General features: G+C 17.9%; 5 protein-coding genes across 5 annotated transcripts; 4 read left to right on the top strand and 1 right to left on the bottom strand.

Annotated features, from left to right (window-relative positions):
* Positions 1-626: 626 nt before the first annotated feature.
* PRELSG_0733300 (phosphatidylinositol N-acetylglucosaminyltransferase subunit P, putative) lies at positions 627-1,360 on the bottom strand (the record flags this gene model as incomplete). The annotated part of the gene is made up of 4 exons (XM_028676044.1): positions 627-742; positions 899-1,017; positions 1,101-1,170; positions 1,300-1,360. 4 exons carry the CDS (start codon positions 1,358-1,360, stop codon positions 627-629), a joined length of 366 nt encoding a protein of 121 aa, XP_028532573.1.
* A 590-nt stretch (positions 1,361-1,950) lies between these two features.
* VPS33 (vacuolar protein sorting-associated protein 33, putative) lies at positions 1,951-5,595 on the top strand (the record flags this gene model as incomplete). Its single annotated transcript, XM_028676043.1, has 1 exon — positions 1,951-5,595. One exon carries the CDS (start codon positions 1,951-1,953, stop codon positions 5,593-5,595), a length of 3,645 nt encoding a protein of 1,214 aa, XP_028532572.1.
* Positions 5,596-7,014: 1,419 nt separating this feature from the next.
* Positions 7,015-7,233, top strand: PRELSG_0733100 (conserved protein, unknown function; the record flags this gene model as incomplete). The annotated part of the gene is made up of 1 exon (XM_028676042.1): positions 7,015-7,233. One exon carries the CDS (start codon positions 7,015-7,017, stop codon positions 7,231-7,233), a length of 219 nt encoding a protein of 72 aa, XP_028532571.1.
* A 101-nt stretch (positions 7,234-7,334) lies between these two features.
* PRELSG_0733000 (U2 small nuclear ribonucleoprotein B'', putative) lies at positions 7,335-7,913 on the top strand (the record flags this gene model as incomplete). Its single annotated transcript, XM_028676041.1, has 1 exon — positions 7,335-7,913. The coding sequence occupies one exon, from the start codon at positions 7,335-7,337 to the stop codon at positions 7,911-7,913; it is 579 nt and encodes a 192-aa protein (XP_028532570.1).
* Positions 7,914-8,830: 917 nt separating this feature from the next.
* On the top strand, positions 8,831-10,708 carry PRELSG_0732900 (conserved Plasmodium protein, unknown function; the record flags this gene model as incomplete). Its single annotated transcript, XM_028676040.1, has 2 exons — positions 8,831-9,998; positions 10,233-10,708. The coding sequence occupies 2 exons, from the start codon at positions 8,831-8,833 to the stop codon at positions 10,706-10,708; spliced, it is 1,644 nt and encodes a 547-aa protein (XP_028532569.1).
* Between the last annotated feature and the right edge of the window lie 532 nt (positions 10,709-11,240).

Genomic DNA, 11,240 nt, shown 5'->3' with positions numbered 1-11,240 from the left:
TTTTTATATATGTTGCTTTTTTTGACTATTAATTATAAAACTCTAACTTATCTATAGACTCTAATTAATATATTATTAATTACTCAAAATATTAAATAAAAAAAATTGTGAGAATCTTAACAGATTATAATTTAATAAATGTGTATATGTATTTACATATTTTTTAATAAAACCTTAAAAAAATAAACTATTAATAATAATTAAAAAAAAAATATATTAAAAATTCATTTTTTTTATTAGTAAATGCATATGAGATGCACTTTGAAATTTTTTATTTTTTTTCATTTCATATAATTCATAACTTTATATAAACATATATATAATCTTCTCTTCACATTTTTTTTATTAAAAGTAAAAAAAATGCCAAATAATTTATTTTTATTTCTTCAATTTATGTTTATACAATATTATTTTTAAATATAAGAAAATATTGTATATATTTATGTTATATTTTTTTTAAGTTGTAAATATAATTACTAAAATAGACTTATTCAATTAAATAATAATGTAAAACATTTTAAAATTATTTTCTCAATTACTTTATGTCTAGTATTATATTTACACTTAATAATAAAATATACAAGAAAACATAAAATAAAAATTGTAAGTAAATTTTTCTTTTAAGATTATTCAAAGTATAAAGAAGTTTCATATAGCAATTTATTTATTTGTTCAATTCTTATATCATTCATATAATTTATAGAATTTTCTGAAACTTTATCCTCAAAAACAGAATATTCATCTTTGAAAAAAAAAATATATATATATAAATTATATTTCACTTCTTTTTAAATAGATATATGTAAAAATGTATTAAAGTGTTGTACTGATAAATATATAAAGCAATTATTCATATCTATTTTTTTACTAAATAAATTGTTATTAACTTATAATATACCTTCAACTAAATTTAGTGAATTAATTGGTTCTGTTTTAACTAACGAAAATATAGATATAAATAAAAAAAAACAAAAAACAGAAAAAATAATAGCTGTTGGGATAATAGCTGCCCAATACCTACATAATTAAAATATATATATATATATTTATATATATACTATTATTTTGTAACTTTCTTTTTATTAAATTAAGATATTTACTTTGATGGAAATGGAAAACAGAGTAAATTTAAAATATCATCAAATACATAAGCCCATATTAAATATAATGCTACAATGAAAATTAAAGAAAAAAAATATACTTTTAAATAAAAATCCAAGTTGAATTTTAAATATAAAGAATTTTTTTTTTTATTCATTTTCGTTTTTTTGAGTTTTATTTTATTTATTTTTTATCTACCCCATAATATTTGTGATAAATATAAAGTAAAAAAAGCATAGCCTTCCTTTATTAATGACATTATAAAATATATAAAATAAATATTAAAAAAAACTGTTATGTTATTATTTGTACCAGGAAATTTTGCTAAGTAAATATAATATTAAAAAAAAAAAAATGGAAATTTTAAGTATTCTATTAAAATTATTTTTATTAGGAACATTTCTTCAGATTTCATAATTTACATTAATAAAAAAAAAATTTTCACTTTTTTTTTTTTTTTTTATTTTTTTAGTTATTATAAATGAAAATTAGTTTTATTTATTCAATAACTATGTATTTAATTAAAATTAAATACTTAATTTTTTACACATTTTTTTAAAAATATTATTGCTAATTTTTATGAAATTATATATAACAATTACAAAAATAAAGTAAAATTAAAAATGAGTGACGAATAAAAATATTATTTGTACAATAAAAAATAATAACAAAATGAAAATTCAAAAGCATATAAAAAAATAAGAAATGAGTAACTAACCTCGAAAATTAAAAGTAAAAATATCCTTATAAAAGAGTATTTTTAGTTTTAAACAAATCTTTTATTTGAAACATACATATATATAAAAGTATATATATAATACATGTATGTATTGAAAAAAAGAAAAAAAAATGAATAAATTAAACGAATTAAAAGAAGAGGAAAGGATTATATTATTAAATATATTAAAAAAATTCAAAGGAAAAAAATGTATATTTTTTGAAAAATCTTTACATATTATTTTAAATGTTTTATTAAATGAAGAAGACTTAAACAAAGAACAAATAGAATCAATTTTTTTAGTGTGTAATGAAAAAGACGTCAATGTAAAAAAATTAGAAAACATACCTAATATTTTATTTATTATACGTCCCTATTTTTATGAAATTGAAAACATTTTTAAAATCATTGAAAAAATAGAAAAAGTAAAAACAACTAATAAGAAATATTCCTTTATATTTATTCCTTATATGACTTATTTATGTGAGCAAGAAATCTTTAAATATAACATACCTGATGTTTTCATTAAAATAATTATATTTCCTCTTTATTTTATACCTTTATATAATGATGTATACAGTTTAGAAATAAAAAGTATATTTAAAGAATATTATGTTGATAATGACTTCACTAATTTAATATTTTGCTCTTTCAGTTTAATGTTTCTTCAATTTCTTTTTAATGGAGTTTTTAAAAATATAAAATCATTAGGATATTTATCTCAGTTTGTATGTGAGCACTTAATACAATTAAGAAAAGAAATTGTTTCTAACAATTTTAGTATTCAATCACCAAATAATTTTGAAGATGATTTTTTTGATATTTTAAATAACTTACAAAATATTCAAGATTTAAATAATTTTAAAAAATCTAATGAATCAGTTGTTCCGGTTAAATATGCCATACATAAAATTTTTATGTCAGAACAGTCACATAAAAAATTCATTAAAAAAAAAAAAAAAAGTATAAATGAAATTAATATAAAGTTAACTTCCTCAAGTGAAGAAAATTGGGAAGAAAATAAAAATAGTAGAAATATAAAAATATATGAGAATATAAAAAAAGAAAAAGAAGAAAACAAAGAAAAAGTTAAGGAAGAAATAGAAATAGAAAAAGATAATAAAAAACAAGAACAAGGTAAAAGGCAAAAACATCGTCTTAAGGGAGAAGATAATGAAGGAGGGAAAGAAAAGGAGGAATATGAAGAAGAAGAAGAAGAAGAAGAAGAAGAAGAAGAAGAAGAAGAAGAAGAAGAAGAAGAAGAAGAAGAAGAAGAAGAAGAAGATGAGGAAGAAGAAGAAGAAGATGAGGAAGAAGAAGAAGATGAGGAAGAAGATGATGAAGAGGAGGAAGAAGAAGATGGAGAAGAGAAGAAAGAAGAGGAAGAAGAAGATGAAGAAGAAGATGATGAAGAGGAGGAAGAAGAAGAGGGAGAAGAGAAGAAGAAAGAAGAGGAAAAGGAAGAGGAAGAGGAAAAAGAGAGAGAAGACGAAGAAGAAGGGGAGGAAGAAGAAGAGGGAGAAGATGAGGAAAAAGTGGGAGAAGAAGAAAAAGAAAAAGAAGAAAAAGAAAAAGAAGAAGAAAAAGAAAAAGAAGAAGAAAAAGAAAAAGAAAAAGAAGAAGAAGGAGAGGAGCAGAATGAAGTGGAAGAAAAAGACGAAGAAGAAAAAAAAGATAATGAAAAAGAAAAAAAAGAAGATAATGAAAAAGAAAAAGAGAAAGAAGAGAAGAAGAAATTGGATGAAGATAAAGATTATATAGAAGATGAAATATTAAAAAATGAAGTAGAAAAAAAAGTAGAAGAGAATTATCTTTATCAAAAAAATGAATACGAGAAGAAAGATGTAAGAGAATATGGAGAAGAGAGGGAACAGCAAGAAATAAAAGAAAAGCTAAAAAAAGAAGAAGATAAAGAAGACGAAAGAAAAAAAAATGCGAAATATAATGTTATTAATGTAAGTAAAAATAGTCTTTATTACTTAGATAGTAATAATAGTTATCAAATAACATATAACACTCATGATAAATCTATCAATACGTGCGATAATGATAACAATATCAATGAAACTGATTTTAATAATGATATAAATAAAACAGAAAATATGAATTGTTCAGAAAAAAGAAATTCCAAAATAGAATATACTAATATAAATAAGGAAAAAAAAAAGAAAAATGAATTACAAAAATATTGTGAAAAAAAAAAAAAAGAGAACAAAAATGCAAAATCTCAAGAACATAAATATTTGAATGATAACATGATTGAATATACAAATAATATTTCTTCAAAAAATAATACTTGTAGTGATAAAAACATTAAAAAAATATATAAATCGAAGGAAAAAAATTATAATTATATTAATAAGAACAAATTAAAAAAAAAGAAAAAAAGACAGAAAGAAGAAATGAAAGAAGTAACAGAAAAAGAAGAAAAAAAAAAAATTAAAAAAAAAATAAAAGGATTTGCAACAATTACACATAATTTTATGACCAAAATGGATAATACAAAATATTTTATGAAAAAAAAAGACAGAAAAAAAATGGAAAAAGAATGTAAAAAAGAGAAAAATTATCTATTAGAAAAAATAGGAATTACTAATTTTAATTTTTTATTAAACACATGTTGTAACATAGACTCCTGTATTATTATTGATAGAAAAATTGATATGATTACTCCTTTCTGTATTCCATTCACATATGAAGGATTGATTGATCATTTATTTTGCATTGATAATTTACAAATAGAAATACCAAGGTATATTATTTTTAATGATGAAAAAAGTATATCAAAAAAAAAAGAAAAAAGCTTTGAAGATGTAAATAGTATGAAAGTTAGAATAAAATTAAAAAGTTCTGTAGATGTTTTATATGATGATATAAAAGACTTAAGTCAAAATGACATTGGAAGATTTTTGCATAAAAAAGCGAGCGAAATTCAAAAAACATATGAAGAAAAAGACAAATTAAAAGATATTGAACAAATTAATGAATATATGAGAAAATTCAAAGTAAAACATTATGAGCATAATTCATTGTCAACTCATGTAAATATAGCTTCATTCATTTTAAATACAATAAAAAGAGAACAAAGCTTTAATAAATTAAAGCTAGAAGATGAAATAATACAATTAAATAGTAATACCAATAAAAGCAATTTATTAGATATAGTAAAAAAAATTCAATCATTAATATACACAGGGGAAGATATATATGAGGTATATAGAATATTTTGCTTATTTTCTATTATAACAAATGGTTTTAACGAAAATTATATGAATGATTTAAAAAAAGATATTATAGAACAATATGGCATAAATGAATTAACCAGATTGAATAATTTGCATACTTGTAATATTTTAAAATATCAATCGAAGAACAAATTTATATGGAATAATTTAAAAAATCATTTTAATTTATTATCTAACGAGATAAATGATATTTCTTATGTGTGTAATGGATATGCTCCATTATCAGTTCGATTAATTGAATATATGAGTGTTTTAAAAAATAATTTACAAATTATTCCTGAAATATTTAATTTTCTGAATGGGCCAACATTAGATATAATTCAAAATTCTGTTGGATATGAAAACTTCGAAGTAAAACAAAAAAAAATTAGCAAAAAAAAAAATGTCATACTTTTTTATATTGGAGGCATATCATATGCTGAAATTGCTTCTATTAGAAAATTAAATGAAAAAAGTGAAAACTATAATTACTTAATCTTTACTACTGAAATTATCAGTTCAAAAAAAATTTTACAATCAATGAACTTATGACAAAAATCATATTTATAAATTATATATACTTCATATATTTCTTACTTTTTTTTTTCTTTCTTTTTTTGTATTAAATATATATATATAAAATACAAAAACACAATTTTTTATAATATCATATTTTCTTCTATTTTGTATATATACATAAAAATGAACAAATTTGTAGCATTTAATATAATAAAAATATGGTATATTACCTATAATTCATTCTATTTATTTTGTTGATAGAAAATAAATTATACTTAATTTTATTGCTTATTTAATTTAAAAATTATTAAAAGTACCACTTCTCTATTAATAATTTTATCTTTTTTCAGTTTTTTAATTTTATAGTTATTTAAAATTATTTATTTTCAAAGAAATTCATTTTCTATATGTTCATATAAAATTATTTATGTTTTTTTTTTTTATTCTTCTTAATTTTTTTAAATATAATTTAATGTAGCTTTTTTTGTTCTAATCTTCTTTAAATATAATGTATAAAAAATATATTTCTGTTAACTCTACCACACACGTAATTGTATTCTTTCTATTAAAATTAGAATTTAATTATTTCTATAAATTATTTTTATCTGAATACAATTTATTAATTTAATAAATTTTATTATTACACAAGTACCTTAAATATCCTTTTTTTTATTTTCAATAAAATTTAATTTTTTTTTTAATTTTTAAAACTTTTGAATTAAATGTATTCAAAACCATTTAAAACATAATTATATCTTTATATATACAAATATGCTTTTTACTTTACTTTTTATAACATTCCTGCTTCATTTTTTTTTTTTTTTTTTTTTTTTTTGAATTAATAATAGTACTCTTATTTATTATGTAATTGATTAAAATAAAATAATAAAATATTTTCTATTGTGTAAAATAGGAAAACAATAATTTTAAATATGATGATATAATATATTTTGCTTTTTTCCAAGGGATAATATTTATTATATGTGTTTAATTCAAATTGTTTTGTATCTTCTCAAATAAACTTAAGCTTTAAAGTTTTAAAAAAAATTTATATTTAATAAAGAAAATATTGTTTTAAAAAATTATCGATTTAATATTTTTTTTTTTAAATCATTACGAAGCCATAAATAATATATTTTTATTCTATTTTATTTCATTTTTTTTTTTTTTCTATTTTAAATGAAGTTTAAAAATAATTTATTTTTTATTTTTTCTTCATTTTTCATGTTACTTTTTTTTTTTTTTTTTTACTAATATATTTTTTTGAAATTCTCTTTTTTTCTTTTTTTATTAAAACTAACAAAACATTATTGAAATATATTTTTTTTTTTATTTATAGAATGTTTTAAATAAATTCATTATAATGAAAAAAGAAATTATTTTTATATAACAATTTTCAGTAGTTAAAAATCTTGGAAAAAAAAAATATAAAAGAGAAAAAAAAAAAAAAGGATGTCAGCATTATTTAATTTAGAATCTATGATAACAGTTATAATATTATGTATATGTACATGTACTTACTTAAAACCAAAATTTCCTAATGTTTTTGATAATAAGAAAAGTGGATTTTTAGGTACTTTAGGAAAATTTGCTATTATTGGTGACAGATTATCAATTTATGTATCAATAGCTTGTGTCATTTTAGCCTTTGTTAATTTATTTTTACGATAATCTTATATATATATATATATATATATGTATTATAAATCAAAAAAAGAAGTAAAAAGTAGCTTGTTTTTAATTTTTATCTTTTTTTCTTTTTTTTTTTAATAATGGAAAATTTCGATATTCCTCCAAATCAAACCTTATATGTAAATAATCTAGAAGATAAAATAAATGTAAACGATTTGAAATTTTTATTATATGAGTTTTTTTGTCCATATGGAAATATAATAGATATAGTTTTAAAAAAATCAAATAAATCTAGAGGACAAGCTTTTATTGTTTTTAATAATATAGCATCATCTACTTTAGCTTGTAAAAACTTAAAAGGAAAATTATTTCTGAACAAAAATATAAACATTAATTATGCAAAAACAAAATCAAGAATAATTGAAAAATTAGAAGGAACATATAAACCAACGAAAAACTATAAATCCTTAAATAATTATGAAAATAAAACGAATTTATATACATTATTTGTTCAAAACTTGCCTAATGAAATAAATAAAAATGCATTAGAAATTTTATTTAATCAATATCCTGGATATTTTGAAGCTAGATATATCCCAGGTAGAAATGTTGCATTTATTGATTTTACTTCTTATCAGAGCGGAGAAATTGCTATGAATGGATTACAAAACTTTAAAATTACTCCACAACATCCCATAAAAATTTCTTGGTCTAATTAATTTTTTTTTTTTTTTTTTTTATATATATTTTTTTTAAATATTTTTTTATTAAAAACACACACATAACAATCATGAATATAAATTTTATATTTTTATGTAGAATAAAAGACACTTTTTTTTTTTTTTTTAAATAGGCAATTTTACTTACCTAATTTTTGTTATTTTAATTAAGATTCTTAAATTATAAATATCTTTTCGAAATATTTAAAATTTTTTATAATTCATAATTAAAAATTATATAATTTTAAGTAACATGCATTATAATATATATAAAAATAAAATGTGTATGTTTCACAATAAAAAAAGAAAAAATTAGAAAAATAATATAAAATTTATAAAAATAGTTAATTGTATGTATAAAAAAAAAAAAAATTAATATTTTTATCTATTTTCATAGTAGCTTTATTTCAGTAATTTTTTCTAGAAATTATAAAGATTTTTATTTTCGTTTGTAAATTTATGAAACTAAAAAAAAAGATAAAATAAACGTTAAACGAATTCTTATGATCTCCTTTTTTTATGCTCTTCAAAAATATTTTAAAAATATTGTGCATATGTTATTCTATATATCATTATACATATGTTCGCTTATATAATTATCTATCTATCTATCTATCTATCTATCTATCTATATATATATACAAAACAAAAAAAAAGTTGTATGTAACAATATATATATGCAAAAATTTGATTCACAAATATTCATTTTATTTTTAATTAAAAAACTTTCAAAAAAAACATACTTAAAAAGAATAAATTTTTTTTTTTTAGTTTTCATCAATATAAATTATAAGTAATTAGCTTTAATTTGTTCGTTGTTTATGAGAAATTTTCAATTGCATATTTTAGAAATAATAAGACATTTTCTATTTTTATATTTTTAAAAAACAAATTTTTATTTATTACTAAGAGAAAAAATGTCTGGAGATATTTCAGAACATATAAACAACAGAAGCGAAAATAAAAATAAATATATAAATATAATAAAAATTATTCAGCATAGAGAAAAATATAAGGTAAATTCTTTGAATAATAATGATATATTTAACGATACAATAAAATCAATAAGTGATTCAAATATTCATAATAATATAAAACAAAAGATATCAAAATATAATTATGAAGATTTAGAAGAAGAAAATCATACATTTTTCAACTCTCTAAATAATATAAATAGTATATCTAAAAATATTTTATATGGTTGTAGTTCTTTTGACTTTTCTAATATTTATTTAAAAAGAGATTATTTATCAAATTCATCAAAAAATAGTGCTAAGACAAATGAAAAACCTAACAATGAAAATCTTAGAGAAAATAAATGTACAGAAAGGGGAAAAAATAAATACTTCAAAAGTGTAAGTGAAAATAACTATTCATTTTTAAAAAACGAAAATTTATACACGCTTTTAGGAATGAAAAGTGGTAATAGTTTAAATTCATACAAAGATATCTTTGATAAAAGCTACAGTACATTCAATGAAAATCTTTATCCATTTAAAAAAAATACTTATAATTCTATTCTTCAAAAAAATGGAGTTTTATATAATGAATTTTATGAAAAAAGTTATACTACAATACATCCGAAATATAACTTTAAAAAAAAAAAATCAATAAAGAGTAAAACGTTTAAATTAGAGAAAAAAAAAACAAATTATTATAAACATAGAATAAAAAGTACAAATAAAATATATTATAAAAAAGTAAAATATAAAAAAAAAAAGCAAAAAGATAATTTAGAAGAAAAAAAAAAAAATTTTAATGGAAATATTTTTTTTAGTCCAATATTTAACAGTTCATATATTTATGAATCCCTCTCTACATCTAAAATAAAATTTTTAAAAGAAGAAAGAAGTTTAATTAATGAAGAACATGATCGTGAAGAATATATTAAATGTATTTTTCTTTCTATTAAAAGACAACAAAAAAAAGTTGATTTTTTAGAAAAAAATGCAGGGCATCTATTAGATTTAATAGAACTTTTATTATATAAAAGAATGAAAGAAATGTTTCTTTTCAAAAAAAAAATTTGCAGTAAAGATAAATATAAATCAATGTTCCCTGATATTTTTTATTTTAACAACAATGGTCAGTAAAATAGTAAAAAAATATATAAATATTTATATATATATATATAACTGTTAATTATTATATACTATATATTTCCTAATTAAAATTATACTATAAATCTTATTATATATTTTTTTTATAATTTTTTTAAGATAATACTGTATAAAAATAATGTGTATCAATTTTATTTATATTAACTGTTAGTATTAATTCTTCTACATGTTCATATATATATATATTTTTTTTTATTAGATGATTTAATAGAAACAATAGACAAAAAATTGAAGTTTCTACCTAAAGTCCCAGCAAAAGAAAATTTAACTTCATATTATGGTCCATCCTCTTTCGAAATATTCGGAAAATATTATTCTTCATATAAATATGATTATAAATTAATTAAAGTAGATGTTAAATTATATAAATATTCAGACATATTTACTAATTCAAATATATTTTATGACAAAGAAATAAAGTCTAACTATTCTTTTGAATTGTTAAATTATTATAGAAAAAAAGAAAATGATTCAAATAAAAATGTTAGAAAGGCAAAAAAAATTGTCATACCAAAAAAAAGCATAGCTCCATTTTGTAACTTTATGTATAAAATAAATTCAAATAAAAAAGATATAGAAAAAACAGAAAAAGAAAAAACATGTTACGTAAAAGTAAAGGAAATACCTGACGATTTAATCGAAGTTTTAAAATATAAAAATATAACTATTACATAAAATATATATATATATATATATTTTAATTAATATTCTCAACCTTTCTTAACTTTATAATTATTTTTTTTATTATTTAAATAAAAGAAAGATTAATTAAATTAATATAAAGATTATAATATTTTTTTATTTTAAGAAATTTTTTTCATTATGTAAGTATATTGGAATACATATACCCATATAATTTATCAAACTTCCCTTCTTGTTTTTTTAAAGCATACATACTTTGTTGATTTAAAAATAAAATATATGTTAAAAGAATCATAATATTGTTATAAATTTATATTCTTATTATTATATGATATATGTTTTTCAAAAGAGAAAATGATAAAGACACACAAATCTTTCTTATTTTCTTAAAAAAAATTTTTCATAATAGTATATAATTTTTTTTTTTTATCATTCTATTCGCAAAATTCTTTTTTTCAGTTTATATTTTTACTTATTTATTAATAAATTTTACCATTTTTACTTGTTAATTTATTCTAATTTATTTTTGTTAATAGTAAATAAAAAAATGTAATAATAAAATGTA

This window comes from Plasmodium relictum, assembly GCF_900005765.1.
Source record: "Plasmodium relictum strain SGS1 genome assembly, chromosome: 7".
Lineage (NCBI taxonomy): Eukaryota > Apicomplexa > Aconoidasida > Haemosporida > Plasmodiidae > Plasmodium > Plasmodium relictum.
The sequence above is the reverse complement of the archived record's forward strand: the minus strand, read 5'-3'. Positions and strand labels throughout refer to the sequence as shown.